At 41.3% G+C, this 16,642-nt stretch overlaps 1 protein-coding gene across 1 annotated transcript; it reads right to left on the minus strand.

The window, feature by feature from the left end:
* Positions 1-6,622: 6,622 nt before the first annotated feature.
* LOC133442136 (beta-1,3-N-acetylglucosaminyltransferase lunatic fringe-like) lies at positions 6,623-15,954 on the minus strand. The gene is made up of 8 exons (XM_061720092.1): positions 15,511-15,954; positions 9,344-9,392; positions 8,831-8,933; positions 8,593-8,746; positions 8,104-8,189; positions 7,861-8,020; positions 7,677-7,762; positions 6,623-7,256 (listed from the first exon to the last, which is right to left on the minus strand). The coding sequence occupies exons 1-8, from the start codon at positions 15,901-15,903 to the stop codon at positions 7,154-7,156; spliced, it is 1,134 nt and encodes a 377-aa protein (XP_061576076.1). The 5' UTR covers positions 15,904-15,954; the 3' UTR covers positions 6,623-7,153.
* Positions 15,955-16,642: the final 688 nt, after the last annotated feature.

Genomic DNA, 16,642 nt, shown 5'->3' on the forward strand with positions numbered 1-16,642 from the left:
GGGTTCATTTATCAGACTGAGGCCTTGTGGAGTCTGAGATGTGCATGAATTGACCTTGCTGGGGCATCCATTCCTGAGAAGACTGCCCTTTTTCTCTCCTTTGTATGGTCTTAGCACACATGTGAATGTGCCAAACTAAAAAACTACACCTTCATTTATGCAGATGTTCACGCCTGCTGATGATCAATAATCAAATGTATTTGGTTATCAAAACCTAGCTCCGACTTACCCTATTAATTCCTATGAAATCAATAAGCTTTCATTAGTTTTCACATGCTGCTTCTGAATTTTGGTTTGGTTAGGTTCAGATCAATAGAACAGGCTTTGGTCCTCATTAGGACTACTGGTTCTGACAAGTTCAGTGATAACGCCACAAATGGCACTAACGAAACAACAAAGAAAAGATTACAGACATAATAAGAAATGTTATTATCTATCGACAATTATTTAAATGCACCAAGAGACCCCAAAATTGCTGGGGTTGATAATGTTGATCTGCACAATTGTTTTCACTTTTTCTTATCTAGATTTCAAAAGCCTGGTGGCACCTTTCAAAATGGATCCAATGCAAAAGATTTCTTTCCTCTCTACTAATCCTTGGTGGTAACACAGGAGCACGTCACAGCCTAACTTCGGGCAGCAAATGTCAAAAAAGCGGCAGGCCGGACTCTGGTCCACTGTGCAGACCAGCTGAGTGCGGTCTTCTTTAGGCTATTCCAGATATGTGTTGATGGTTGTAAACTTCCCCCATCTTCAGGCCAGTCGTTTTGACGCTTCTGATAATAAAACATTTTGAGAGGATCTTGAAGGAGGAAATTGTTTCCTTGTTTCTGGCAAACTAGACCCTCTGCAATTTGCGTATCAGGCTGGGAGGGGGGTGGACAATGCCAAACTCTATTTTAGACAAGACGTACAAGCATCTTGAGAATTCTAACTCCCATAGAATACTTTTGTTGGCTGACTTCTCACTCTTCAATAAGATGCAACCACACATTTTAATCAATGATCTTCATATGTTTGTTTTTTTTATACGTCATGTGGTGTTTGCTGATTTTTAACTTCTCAACGGAGAGGTTCTGGTATCCAATACAGGTTCAACACAAAGGCGTGTTCTCTCACCCTTGCTCTTCATCTTATACACACTACAGACAGTTGCAGGTCTGTTACTGAGACAGCTGTTTAATAGAGTTCTCAGATGATACTACTCTCTTATCCATTTTTGAAGGTTCGTGCTCAAGTAATAGCGATGCTATCTCTGCCTGTCCCTGGTGGGACAATAATGGTCTTGACTTGAATGTGTCTAAAACTAAAGAACTAGTGGTCAATTTTAGCAGGAATCAAAATAAACCTGCTGCTAACTTCATCCATGGTATGAATACTATAAATACTTAGGAACTTTTATTGACTCGCAACTAAAATTTGATGTCGATACAGAGGAGATTGCCAAGAAAGGACAACAAAGGACCCATTTTAGGAAGCTAGACTATTTTAATGTAAGCAAGAAGAAGCTGTGTTGTTCTACAAATCGTGTATTGAAAGTCTTTTAACTATTTTATTTATCTATGGGTTTAATGGCATGTGTCTATAACACAAAAACCTTGCTGAGAAATATTGTCAAGGTGTGATACAAAATAATTGGGGTGCAGAAGGAGGACTCTCCCTCAGTCTGGGACAAACGGGTTGTCAAGAAAGCTTGGGGTATCATTGAGCAACATTACCACATCCTAGCTGCGAGCTTTCAACTTATGCCTTCAGGAAGATGTTTTAAAGCTCCATCTAGGAGAACAGCATGTTACTACAGATTTTTTATCCTCTCTGCGTTTTAAAAGTTTTAAATCTAAATCAGTTGATGTGGGAATGTAACTTCATCCATAATTTTCTGTGCTGTTATCGTACTGTTAAATTGTTGAGTGCTGCTGCAGTCTGTGTAGCATGTAAGGATAAGGATAATCTTTATTGTCTCCTTTGAGAGAAATTTGTATTGGACAAAACTAGAGACTCCAGGCACCACATATATAATGTGCACTGTTATTGCTGTCAAACTGAATTACCTTCAGGACAAATAAAGTTGTATTGAACTGAGGGGAGGCAGCACAGTGGCTTAGTGGTTAGCACTGTTGCCTCGCAGCAAGAAGGTTCTTGGTTCGACTCCTGGACCCAGTGGGAGTCTATCTGTGTGGAGTTTGCATGTTCTCCCCGTGCTTGCATGGGTTCCCTCCAGGTACTCCGGCTTCCTCCCACAGTCCAAAAACATGCATAGTAGGTTAATTGATGATTGTAAATTGTGAGTGTGAATATATCTGTAGGCTATATCTGTCTGTGTGTGGCCCTGCGATGGACTGGTGACCTCTCCAGGGTGTAACCCCTGCCTCTCACCTGATATTAGCTGGGATAGGCTCCAGCAGACCCCGTGAGCCTGCAAAGGATAAAGCGGGTATAGAAAATGGATGGATGAACTGAGGGGAATTGTAAAAAAGCAAGTAGCGCTAACAGCTCTCCAAGGATTCCCCTTCTGTATGAATACAAGCTGCCAGGAGGTGTCACTGTGCCCCATTATATAGAACATCAACAAGCTCTCCAAGGACCAGGGAGAGATGATGCAGATGATTCAAGCCACTTTTATTTAAAACAACTAAGCATGTTACACTATACACGCCACCAGGTCTACCTGAATAAAACATGAAGCGGTCAAGTTACCACATCGTAAGAGGAGAAGAATCCCGCTTGCCACTGAAAACCATGTTAAAAACCCCAGCCTGGTAGTTTAAACTCCTCAGATTGTAATGTTGTCAGGATGACCATTCTTAGACAAAAACTCACTGAGCCGGCATTAAATAAAACGTATGATCAAACAACTTCACATTCTAGAGCCACACTTTTAATTCAGTCTAATATTTGGTGTGTCACCATATTTTAGTGAAAAACTCTACTATTCCTGTAATCCCAATTAAGTCTCTGTGACAGGTCAAAATATCTTTTTGATCCCTTGGATCAAAAATAAACCAGTAGGATATAAAAACAGGATTTCCTTGAAGTAATTTGAGGAAACATACCATCTTTTCTACATTCTGGCTGGATAATGGTTTGAGACAGCGATTTGTGAATTATCTGTTGATTCCATGGAGATCATTTCAATCCCTGCGGACATTCCTGCGATATGGCTTTCTACAAACTACCACCGATCCCCAAATGTTTCACCTGATGACCACCGGATGATTTGTTTGTATCAGTTGATTGAAGAAGACAACTGATACAAACTCAAAACAGTTCAGTTGAAAAGGAATCAGTACTTTAAGTGGCCTACATATCAAATTAAAGACAAATTAAAGACATTTCTATAGATCAAGACCTGAAAAATCTCAATGAAGCAGCTGTGTGCCAAAGTCATCTTTCAAATAGTTTGAAAACTTATTTCAAAGTCTTAATAAAAATGTATCTGGTACACACCAGGGAAATCAGTCTAGGTACAATAAATCGTGAGATGTTATATAATGGATTTCTAGAGTGCTTCAGGTTTCTCTTCATGAATCAAGAGAAGATGCATTCTGAAAGTGAAACATTTTGTCTTATTATTGCTGTGTTCAATGTTTATTTACTTTATTAATACAAAACTTAGTTCTGCACTTAGGTTGTAATCTCACGTGTTATCATTATTTTGATTCCAGATGTGTTGTAATACACCTTGTAGTTGGTTGTTTTAAATTGTCATTTTCAGAGGAGGAATTGTTAGGAAGGAATTAACATTGATTTCAGAATGCTCTGTTTACAGTGTCCACACATCCTGGGGCCTGTACTACGAAGCGGGATTTGGGGTTAGCGAGGTAACTTCAGGTTTAACCCTGGGTTTTCAGGACTACGACGGTGGTTCACTTCTTAGCGGGGCACATCGCCATGGTAACTTATGCTGAACCGCTAACCTGCTCCGGAGCAGGTTATGTTCGAGATACAGATCGCCGGGTGTAAAAGCACCGCCCACTGACCAATCAGCTCTCTTGGAAAATGACATGCCCTTTCGAAGAGAATCCAGTGGAGCTTGGTGCGCGGATCGTGAGAGGATCCCTCCGAAGAGAACGCGTATTCAGGGACCACCAAAACCCCTTTGCTTTCCCTGATGAGTACCTGTATAAACGATCCAAAAAAAAAGGAAAAAAAGAAAAAAGAGGTGGAGGAGAAAATAAAAAATAAATCAATCAATGAATAAATAAAACAAATCATCACCCAAAATCCGATGTACTACAGTCAATCCAAAACTAATACCAATTAAATAAATAAATCAAGAAGAAATGAAAAAGAAGATGCATTTGTAAGGGGATAGCAAAAAAGGGATTTTCAATTTCGTCCCTCGAACATTCTGAGAAGTCACTTTAAAATACTAAATACCCCCCTCCTGAAAAAATAAAAAATTAAATAAAATAAATAAAAAAACCCAATTCTTTGGTACAGCATCAGCACAAGTTATCGGTCAACAACAATAGTTATAGAACCAATATATACAGACTGTCTCAGAAAATTAGAATATTGTGATTTTCTGTAATGCAAACACAAAAACAAAAAAAATGTCATACATTCTGGATTCATTACAGATCAACTGAAATATTGCAAGCCTTTTATTATTTTAATATTGCTGATCATGGTTTACAGTTTAAGATTAAGATTCCCAGAATATTCAAATATATGTTTATATCCCTATGAATTTACGCATTTATACAGTCAGCGATCTTTTGCCAGCTGTCTTTCCTGCATTTGCACAGCTGCAACTGTGTTGCTTTTTGCCTGTATTATATGCCTATACTCATCATATTTCCGTAAAATTATAGTTTGCTCTTCGCTACTGAAATAAGCGGCTCTGACAGCGGACTTCTCCATGCTTGCGATTGGTCATGCGCTGAAAACACCGCCCCTTTTATGTGCACGCGCTCATATCCAGATTGGAGAAACCTGGGTTGATATACCGAGTTGATAACCACCGTCGTGTGACCGCTTAGCGTGATTGCAATTGTCCCGCTTAGTGAATCTGGATAAGGAAAAGATATCCTGGATATGTTGAACTTGCTTCGTAGTACAGGCCCCTGGTGTCTGTGTTCACAGTAAGAGCTCATTACTCACACACACACACACACACACACACACACACACACACACACACACACACACACACACACACACACACCGTCTCACCGTCTGCTTATCTTCTGGTTCTGCAGTTATCTTTGCAGGCCTTTCCATGTGGTTTGATAAGATAAGATGACTGCTGGTGTTTGAGTCCAAGTGTGGGTGAGCGTGTTATTTTTGTAGGCCCAAAGATGCAGACGTGAGACGTCCAGCTCAACAGCTCGTTAACAAGGTCAGAGGTAGCGGGACGAGGTCTGTCAAAACAATCCACTGTTCAGAATCACACACATACAAAAACTTGATTAAAAAACATGTTTTTTTTATTAATCATAGATCTGAATACAATCCAGATACTGGAGAAAGCATGTGTGCTTCAAAAGCCACAGTTCATTACAACATGCAGCACTGTGGGAAAAACCGCTTTTAATGCACAGAAAATACACGACTCAACATGAGTCATTTCTCATTAAAACCTTGAAGTGGATAATGCGCGGCATGTTAAAAACAGCCTAAGCAATGTTCTGATCCTAATCCCTCCATTTGCCTGAAACAGGTAACATCCTTCAGTATGTTTCGTATTAGAGGCTTTGCTCAATTAGTTCAAAGTGTGAAGCTAAACTATTATAATCCTGCATTAATGTTTGAGGAAATCTGGTTGCTTGATCAGAGAAAGATAGACCTTTAATTAACCTCACCTGTAATCGACATGCAATATGTTCAATTGGGCGCGATACCCAAAGGTTCTATTAGTGTGCTTTTATCAGCTGATGAATAGCAAAAACAAACACAACATCAGAGTGCTCTGCTACGTTATATGCTTCAGAGACAAGTTAATACTGGTCGTTGGGGAGATAAAACTTCAGATTGGTTTTTCTTTTCACTTAGATATGCTTTAAACAAGCCCAGACAGCCATACTAATCTATATCCTCTTCAATGAGGAGAATTAGTCAGGCTCCTCTTCATTTGCATTTGATTTCCAGGGGTCAGTACCAACGAGCGTAGATTAAACTGCCTGTGTACGCCATCAGGTAGGCATACAACCAATAAGAGAAACGAAAAATGTGATGTCTTTGGTATGTTTTGTACCAGACCCATCTGACAAGAGTGATTTTTCTGGGAGTGAATGGGTATTGTTTAGCCGGGAGAGCCATCCTACTTCTTTTCCTCCCTAAAATATGAAGAGTTAGCCTGGTTCTTTTAGATTGCTTTTGGTTTCCAAGGGGCAAGTGGTTACCAATACTAGTCTCAACAAAATACATTAAAATGGTTTACAGTTGAATAAAAACACTGGTGAATCACTGTTTTTCAGTTAAAACTTATTAATCCAAGGTGATATGTGTTATTTTGGAGAAATCAGGGTCGTATGAATAGTGTCTCTGAAATGCTTTTGTATTAATCATCACGTTAAAGCTGCCAATACCTTGTTACCTTGTTGGTTTGGTATATTTTGTAGCAGAGTAAATTTCTGTGAATGAGAGGAGTACTGGGCCCATTTCAGAAGAGCTGTAGTGAATGTGCATGGCTGGCCAGGTTAGCTATTAACCAACAGATGACTGAACCCTCCTTACTGCAATATCACCATGCACTGAATAAATGACAGATTAACACCACAGCGCGGAGGGCAGTACATTAAATATTGCAAAGATGACTTTCTAAGCACAGGAAGAGAAGAGGGGATTCTGGAAATGTGCAAAACTCGAAGGAAAAGCATGAAAACCTATATAAAATAGTTGCTCATTGGGTCATAACTGAAATGTCATTATTATTAACCCATTATTAACCTATTATTAACTTCCAAGCCATCAACCTTTAAGTCTCTTTGTCCTTTGGTGGTTTTGATGTGTTTTGACGCAGAGCAACACTTCGCAGGTTCAGAGTTCAGACATCAAGCTATAACAAAAGTACTTAATCTTTTAAAGACATTCTTCTAGTCAGATGGCTGAGGGATGTGAGGAAAACATTTACAGCCGTTTGTCTCCAACTTTCTTCAAGAGTCAGAGCAAGGGTGGTCAAAGGACTCTGTAAAAATGCTCCTCTACATCAGTTCATCCCTCCCTCTTTGTCTCTGGATGGGTGCTGAAGCCGCCAGGCACTGGGGCACCAAGGAGTGTCCGGGTACAGCAGACAATGGACAGACCTGAATCTGAGAAAGACGGGGAAGCAAATGTCACAATGCCTGGAAGTCACCAACTGGAGATTTCAAAATAAAGCAGCAAGTTGTGCACACAATGAACAAAGCCAGGAAACTCATAGTAGTAGAACAAGCACAATGAGAGGTGCTTACATAACGTGCAAGTGTAGTACACATGCTTTAAAAACAAAACATTTCCCCGAAACAGACTTCCAAAGGTGCCACTAGACTGAACTGAATTTACTTTGAACAATCCCAAGTAGTGTGTCATTCAATGAAAAAAACCATGGGCCAATAGCCTATTCATTCTATTTTCTCAAGGTTTAATACTTTGGTTTGTCTATTTTATATTATTTCTAAACATTCTGCATAAGAGTGTCAAATAACTGAATAATGCTCACAGTTATTTATCGATTGACTCAGTAACTTTACCTGGTGGGATCCTCACTTATCGAGAAGGGTCCTTTCACATTAACAGTATTCCTGCTGCTTTCCACAGTGCCGTAGCTGATAGTGACCTGATGGCAGGACAACATAAACACAAGTGTGATTGGACAGATTGTCACTAATTCAATACCAGTTGCTCCCTCTGTGAGACTGGTGTGTAAGTGTGTACCTGGTTGTGTATGTCTGACACCAGTCCCAGATTCTCCAGGTGAGAGTGGAACAACGGCGAGCGGATGAGGCTGACGCCAAGCAGCGCCTCCACTATGTAACCGACGGTGCAGTCATCAGGCAGGCGGATGTGCTCAGCTGTGGCCATGAAGGTGCCGTCACTAGTGGTGGAAAGGACAGCAAGATCATTATTGAATACTGCAGTTAAAACAAAAACGCCATGTTTATCTGAGCGAGGGCTTACCTTGCCCAGGGTTTCATCTTGAGGGCGAGGCCACGGCTCAGACAGAAGCCCGCTCCTCCCGTGGCGAACCAGAAACGAACCTGCCTCTGCACACGAAAATAACATTTTGTTCAAAGGGCACCTCGATTAAAATTTTGAAATACGAAAGGTAAAAAGCTGTTTTTTGTTTTTTTTTAATAATCTTTAGATCATTAGTGTTTTTTTTTTAACCAAATCAGGAAACTGAAATGATTTGGATTGTTTGTGGGATGGAATTTTGGGTAAAACAAGGAGCCTCAAGGTTTTTTTTTGTTTTTTATGTGAGTTGGGACTCACAAAAGTAAAAAAGACATTAGACCACAGTTACACAGGCCAAACTTTGTTAGTAACATATGCTTAGATGTGGCAGATTTCACTTTGAACACACAGATTTGAACCTAAATTGCTACACAGCTTATCTATATGGTCATTTAGATTCAAGCCAAAGTTGGAAAGATCAGGTCAAATTACCATTTCGGTGGTGGTGAGTGCCTCCGTGGCCTCTATTGGCCGCTCGAGGCTGGGCCGGCCGATATAGACGTCCTGCGTGTGACTGTACTGAGACAGGAGTTTCAAGAGGGCTCCGACGTTCAGGTAGTTATCATCATCAACGTGGCAGAACCACCTGCAGCACAAGAAACAGACAATCAGTGACCTCTGCTATCTGTGCGTTCACATGCTTCAGCGAGTGGCGTTGCTTGTGACTCACTTCTTTCCAGAGTTTATAAAAGCATCGTACTCCAGAGCCATTTTACAGGACAGGGCCTGGCGATTGTGTGCCGCTGAGCAGTTGGTGTTGATCAGATGAGCTCCTGATGATCAATGATAAACAAAAGGTCAACGAACAGAAGCAGGAGTCCAACAAAAAATAAATAAATGTATAGCTAAATTATATCTTTTATTTAATTGCTCTGATGCTGGAAAGCTGCCTAAATGTCTGGTTACATTGTGCTGCAGCCACCTGACATCACCTAATAAATAACTTAATCACACAATGTGCCCGATAGTGGGAAGAATACTTCATTGAAAGGAGAACAATTCCATGAGTAAGCAGAGGAAAGGGCTGTTGATTATAAGAGACTTCCTGCCCTTCGTGGCGACGGTATTGCCCCGTCAGCAGCTGGGCTTTGTGCTTTCCTGCCTCTCACGCAGCAAATAACGCGGCAGCTACTCAGCAAAACTGCTCATGTGTCTGTGTGTGCATTAAGAGCGTGCAGCTCACCCATCCTTTTCCTCAGCTTCTCATTCTCGCCATCAGTGAACACGTATGTCTGTGGAAAGATTAAAAAAAAGAACATAAAGAAAGTTCATATTTTTTACACCAGGTTTTAGTGATCAGGAAAACCTCTGTGACACAGCCACTCTCTGGGTTTCACTTCCATTGTTTGTAGATCACCGTTTGTGATTTCAGGTGAAAAGCCCCCCCATGTTTCCATAAGCCAACGGCAAGCAGTGCTGACTCTGGATGGGGGCCAAGCCAAAGGTGAGCCTGCAGTCTATCAGGGGCGTAACAGCTGGCCCCGGCCCTGTATGCGGGTCTCTATCAGTGTTTTTGTTATGAGTGACGGATCTGAGGGTCACTGTGGATTCAGGAAGCTGTGTAGTCCCCATTATTTTCCACAGGAAGTGAACACAGACACATACCCTGGGTGCACACACTGTACTGTCTGTAAATAGTCTTGTTGTTTCAGCTTTGTATTCCAGGACAATAGATTTATAAATGAAGCAATGTCACCAGAGTTAATTTGCAGCCCCCCAGGTTTACAATACGCCTGTTTACAACCATGACAGATGAGCATAATAGGACTTGCCTTATTGTTTATACAAAGTGTAAATTATTCTTTAAACTTAGGGATGGCATGGTGCTTCTGCAGCTCAGCACAAAGAAGAAGCTGAGCCAGAGAGAATAAAAGTGAAGGGTGGAAAAGAAAAAAAAATCTCTGAAACAAGTGCCAAGTAATGTTACAAATAAAGGATTTGGGGGATTTCCTGGTGAAATGTACTTCCTGGTGAAATGTCTAAGATTATCACAGAGCTAATACGCTGATGTTGACCAGACATCATAAATATTTGAAATAAATAAGGAAGACTGAAAAAAAAACCTCTGAATCTGTGAAGTGGCGGTGTTGAAGTGCTTTAAGCCTGCATTCTCTAAGATGGAAAGAATGGGGTGACTTCTTTAGCTGCAAAAACAAGTCTAACTGGATTTTATGACTTCCTGACCCTCAGTAAACATTTTCATAATGAGTTTGTGGCCTCTATCTGTAGCTTCAAGATAAAGATTGAGACTGGGGCTCTATTGGGTGGCAGCCAGGCGTGAATAATTAAGCCAAAAGTACCCAAAAAGCTCAAATTCTTCTAGCAACCATTTGAGGCTTCGCCAGAGGAGAGTTTTCACTCCTGTGGTCACTCATGTTAAAATACCTGACTTTACAGGAGAAAAACAAATAACAAACCTGTCATATGTTTAAAGCCTGGTGAAAAAATACCTCAGTTCCCAGTCAAATCCATCTTTTACACTTCCCAAAAAAAACAATACAGCAACAGACAAATGAGAAACTTGACAATTCAGAATGACAGACATGACACTTAACCAGCATGTGATGCAACTGCCCTGACCATCCATACACATCCACCTCAAAGTTCTTGCTGGTTAAATGAGTCTGGTACCCCTCAATACAGCTATTTCCACCGGTATAGGATGCACTGAACCAACTGCAACGGCAGGCAGAGGTGGGCCTTATGTGATGACTCAGACCGGGACGTCCAGAGCCACTATTCAAAACAGCCTAAACGGCTGTAGAACTGCTAATAACTAACACATTAGCTCAATACGTTTTTATTAAAAAAACTGACAACTGTCATTCACTAGTGTACCTACTCCACTGAACGCCACTTTGGATGTCTTTCTGGTAACAGTCTGGTTTTTACTCTGCCTATATCACACGCTTCTTTTCACTGGTTGGTTCTAATAATAATAATAATAATTAAAGCTGCAAGCAGCGATGAACGGGCTCTCGCACCCTTGTGCACGTTCAGGCGTGCTGCAGTGGAAGCACTTGTGTGATTTGCATGTAGATGTCTTCAGGCCTGGACTTTTAGCCGATGACACCACCCACGACTCTCTATATCAAACCATTCAAAAGTTATGGCAGAAAGTAGGAACTATCAAATATAGATCAATCAGATGAAGGGGGAACGTGCTTTTTGGCGTCTATAGTCGCCACGGTAACGCTTTTGACTGAGAAAAGTAATGCGCATGTTCGCAGGGTCGAGACGCAGATTTTGATGTATAACACACCTGGGTGCACGTTACGGTTCGGGCCGTATTAACGGCCGAAGGAATGGCATAAATTTCGCCAAAATTACACGATTAATTCAAAATGGCCGAATTCCTGTTCGGTTTCGGCCATGGCTCCAAGAGACTTTTCTTTAAGTTGCGACATGATACAGGTGTGTACTGATTTTCGTGCATGTACGTCAAACCGTATTGTGGGGCTTGAGGCCCAAAGTTTTCTAGGGGGCGCTGTTGAGCCATTTTTCCACGCCCATTAATGCAAACCATTAAATATCAAATTTTTCACCAGGCCTGGCTTGCGTGCAAAATTTGGTGACTTTTGGGGCACGTTTAGGGGGGCAAAAAGGCCCTCCTTTCGTTGGAAGAAGGAGGAAAAAAAAAACGAGGAAAAAAAAAACAGAAAAAAAATTCCTACAGATACAATAGGGCCTTCGCACTGTAAGTGCTCGGGCCCTAATAATACATTTTATTTATAATGCACTTTACATTACTGAAAATCTCAAAGTGCTAAGGTTGTAATGTTGTATGCCTGGCCAGTGGTGTCCAGAGAGGCTGGTCCTTCTGCATCTGTCGCTACTGCGCCCTAGAAAGCAAAGCTGAATTTCAAAGATCCACACTAATTTTTTATATATCAATCGGGAAAAGAATTGGGATAGTATAGAACTAGATTATAATCAGACTGAATTAAAATGTATTTAACTATCTATCTTTAAATGCAATATAGTTTTCATTTTATTTACCGGTATCTAATTTGCATGAAGTTATTGCAAAAGGGCACAACTTGAACCTGACAGCCATTGTTTCAGTTTACATCCTGGGTGCTTGAGGACAGGGACAACATCACAACAATGCTCTGACATCAGCGTACTCCCTGATGAAAAGATCGAACTCACAGGTAATCCACTTTTTAATCCACCCGCCATGCAACACAAACATGACAGCAAGTCTTTGGTTCAAGAACTTTGTGATCACATGACTGCCAGCGGGAAAGGGGGGCTGAGTCCAGCCAGCTGTGAGTTTTTGTCAGAGTCAGCTTCTGCATCTGTGTGTGTGTGTGTGTGTGTGTGTGTGTGTGTGTGTGTGTGTGTGTGTGTGTGTGTGTGTGTGTGTGTGTGTGTGTCATACCAGTATATGACTGAGCTAGGCAGTGGGGGAGGAGAAAATGCATGTTTGAGGGAGGGGGGTGGTGTGTCATCAGGAGTTGGGCTTTATAACACAGGAAACAGTCGCAATAGTAAGCCATTAGAAAGTGATATGTGCTTGTGACTGTGTGTGTGTGTGTGTGTGTGTGTGTGTGTGTGTGTGTGTGTGTGTGCGCATGTTCACCCTTGTGATCAGGCATAAGTTCCCATGAGAACGTTCCAAGGGTGTGTTTATCAAAGTAACAGTGAGAATGTGTGTTTGTGTGTGCTGCTGTATTTCCATTACTCAGCAGTGTGACTGTGAGGAGGCGTGTCTGAGAAACAGGTAGGGCTGCAGACACCTGACTGTGAGAGCAGATTCAGGAGCGTTTCACACAGCCACCGCATGCCGGGCCATTCCCCTGAAACAAACTCTATTTACATGTGAACAGTCTGCAGCCAGCATGGGATGGCTTGAGTGAGTTCTTCCTGAAACACTGAGTTTCACATGGAAATCAGGATGCTCGCTGAGCAATCCACAGTCACGTCTGCCTTCGATTATGAGCTTTGATGTTGCTGGGTGCAGTTTACCGCTGCCCCATGTGTTTTAAAGCAACAGATGCTCCTTTGACTCAGTTACCCTTGTGGTTCAGACCAAAGAGCTGTCTGTCCATTGCGTTTGATCTGAAATATTTCTCTGCGAGGCCGGTGCTTAAACTCTTCCTGTACCAGCCTGTCCTTCAGCACTACAGTTTTAGTCTTGAACCTCACATACCTTTTTTTTTCACTTTCAGAGCTGAAAGGATGAGTCAGTTACCACCAACTCATCTGGCAGACACTTGGATGCAGATTAAACGTGTAGTTTTTGAGCAATAAGGGAAAAAAAAAATAGTCTCATAAGTAAAAAAGTTTAAAAAGGGAGAGTGCTTTGCAGCCTTGGATCTTGTGAGCCACTTTGGCAGAAAAAAAAATAAGTAAAGGACACGGAAATCAATCATACCTGCAGAAGATTTACATGAATAACAAGTAAAAAAAACAACACATTCCTCTGATACTCATTTGATTAAATTTGAGAGCACTTGAACATAACAGTCTAAAACTTAAAGCTAAATCTCCTGTGGGAAAGTATTTGGGTTACTGGGTTTCAATTTGTATCACAATGAAAGTGCTTGCCTTTTAAATGAGGAGTTAGAAAGCAGTGAGCTGTAAATTGATAATACTCCAAGTAAAAGTGGTGACTACAGTGTTTTGTAATTAGGAAACAGACTGCGATCTCAGCTCAAAAACCACAATGTAGCTGTTGAGATCAGTTTGGGGCTTATTTCAAAGAATCTTATTTCAACTCTGAACTGCTCCAAGTTGATTCTTGTTGAGATTTTAGGGCTTAAAACAAGTTAGTATCACAAGAAACTTTGCTTTATGAGTCTCCTCTTGACTCTTTTCTTGTGTTGTGTCAGCATCAAAGTCTTGATCTCTCAGTCCTCAGATCTCCAACTAATACACCCCAAAGGAGCCAAATCTCTGTTTGACAAGTCACTGCTGGTTGAGAGCATCAAAGAGCCACTGGTCCCATCTCAGAAGATATTCCTATTCGTCCACAATTGTGTATCTTAGGTATATTTCCTAACAACTTCAAAATAAACAGTAAAAAGAAGAGTATGATAACGTACTCTCTTCTCCAGGCTAAACATACAGTAGCATTGTTTTGGAAGAACCCAGACAAACCAGACCAGACCAAATCAAGCAATGGTACAAAGGACTCTCAAATTGTCTTGCATTAGAGAAATTGACATATGCCATGAAAGGGAAATCTGACTTTTGGGAAATCTGGGGACAGTTCATGCGTTTTATGAGAAGTAATCCATTGGGAACTGTACTGGATGATTCTGTTGAATGATAATGTAGGGAGGATTCTGGTTTTTTTTTTTTTGAGTTTTGTGTGTGATGTTTTTTTATGTCGTTGTGGTTTTTGTCTCTGTATCTTTATTCAATTCAATTCAATTTTATTGATATAGCGTCTAATACAACAAAAGTTGTCTCCAGACGCTTTCCAGAGACCCAGAACATGAACATAAACATAAACCCCCGAGCAATTATTACATAAACAATGGCAGGTAAAAACTCCCATAGTGGGAGAAAAGCCTTAAGCCAAACAGTGGCAAGAAAAACTCCCCTTTAGGAGGAAAGACACCTTGAGCAGGACCAGGATCATAAAGGGGGGACCCTCCTGCCGAGGGCCAGACTGGACTTATGTCTGCTATGCATTTTATTTATTTATTTATTTCGTTTCATGCATGATGGTCAATCTACACAGTACCCATGACCGAAAAGGAGCAGGATGAAGACAAGTCTTATGTTACCTGCCCCTTATTAAATACCAAAACAAAAAGAACAGTCAATGTAACCAATATTTACAAAAATATACACTTAAATAGACACTTAAATAGAACCAACCACAGATATTAATAATACTGCTTAATTCCCAGTCTATTCATGATCATATAACTTAAATATTTTATCTTTATACATTTTTTTGAACCTAAGTGAATTTGTGCATTCCTTTAAATCATTTTGTAGAGAGTTCCACAGTTTTACTCCCACAACCGATGTACACATCTGCTTAAGAGTGGTCCTTGCATGCTGATGTTTGAAATTATATTTCCTTCTATGTTCTATATTATCTGGATTTGAAAAAACAAACAACTGCTGTAGATTACTTGGTAATAATTTTATGAACAGGTATAACTGTATTGTTGTAATAATTGAAAAAAATGTCAATAAATATAGTGTTAAAAAAAAGAGCCACTGGTCCCAGCTTAAAGGGTGCTGTAGCACCTTTACTCATAATCTATAATATATTTCTGGCAGGCCTTGATTTATCAGCCTTAATCAAACATGAAACTCCACATCCTTTCTCCCATGAGACCAAGTCACATTGAAGAGTTTGCGGTAGTTAGTTTTGGTCCTCACCTGTTGCAGGTTTCTGGAGATCCAGGTGTCCAGCAGCAGCTCCAGTCTGTGCCGGTGGAACCTCCTGGTCGTCTTCACCGCTATGAACAGGTCCGCCTGGGAGAGACGCTCCAGCGGCCGTGGAGGGGGGCTGCTCCGCGGGGGGCCGCTCACGGCCCTCCTTTCTCGGGCAAGTCTCCTAATGTATGCCGAAAAGACATCCGCGCCCTTCTTCCCCGCGGCCGGAGGCTGCCCCGGGTGAGCGGCGGCCGGGTGTCCGCCGGAGAGCAGCAGCATCCCCGCCAGCAGCAGGCAGGTGGCCGCGGCGGCGGCTGAACCGAGGGGGAGTCTCGGTCCCCCGCTGGGCTTCCACATTCTCACTCTGTAGATGTTTTCACAACTTTTCGTGGACATAACGACTTGTAAAAATATGTTCCCCCCAGTTTATGACATCGTGCAGTAACTTCCCATTGAGTCTCTGTGTATTTCTTGCAGCTGTTTTGTTGTTTGGCTCCACCAGGGGGCGGGGCCTAATGAACCCCGGGAGCCAATCACCGATCTGAGCGCTCAATGTGGGCGGGGCTACCGAGGAGGGCGCTGGAGAGGTCCACTAGTCCAGGGGTCACCAACCTTCTTGAAAGTGAGAGCTACTTCAATGGCACTGAGTAATGCAAAGGGCTACCACTTTGATAAAACACTGCTGAAATAACAAAGTTACACAGTTTACCTTTAATTTAACACCTATTTTAAACAGGCATTGAATGTCTTAAAAACAAGCTTTTGATTGTTTTTGCTAAATAAATGAGAAATTCAGCCTCTGAGCCATGTCTTTATCATCCCATTCTCTAACCCAGTGGTTCCCAACCTTTTTTCCTTGGAGCCTCCCCTACTTATGTCTAAGACCAGCCGGGCCCCCCGACCCGTACATACTAGCAGCAAAAGAGAAAAGTTATTTGTTACAAAACTTTAATTGAAAAAATGAACATTAATTATGTTTTTTTGATACGTTTCTCTTTGGTTTACCCTGTACTTTTTTGTTTTTCTCACCTTCCTTTTGTGTCACCAGTGTATAAAATACGCACAAAAAAATAATTGAAAGGACATAAAAATATTTCTGAAAAATGTCTCTTTTAATGAGAGCAACATTTTTTTT

This window comes from Cololabis saira, chromosome 1 (genome assembly GCF_033807715.1).
Source record: "Cololabis saira isolate AMF1-May2022 chromosome 1, fColSai1.1, whole genome shotgun sequence".
NCBI lineage: Eukaryota > Metazoa > Chordata > Actinopteri > Beloniformes > Belonidae > Cololabis > Cololabis saira.

Excerpts from the sequence above, each read along its gene's own strand:
- LOC133442136 (XM_061720092.1), bottom strand. The coding sequence starts at position 15,903 with ATGTCCACGAAAAGTTGTGAAAACATCTACAGAGTGAGAATGTGGAAG. Across the intron at positions 8,934-9,343 it reads GAAGCTGAGGAAAAGGATGG|GAGCTCATCTGATCAACACC; the intron begins GTGAGCTGCACG and ends ATTGATCATCAG. Across the intron at positions 8,021-8,103 it reads AAGATGAAACCCTGGGCAAG|TGACGGCACCTTCATGGCCA; the intron begins GTAAGCCCTCGC and ends TTCCACCACTAG.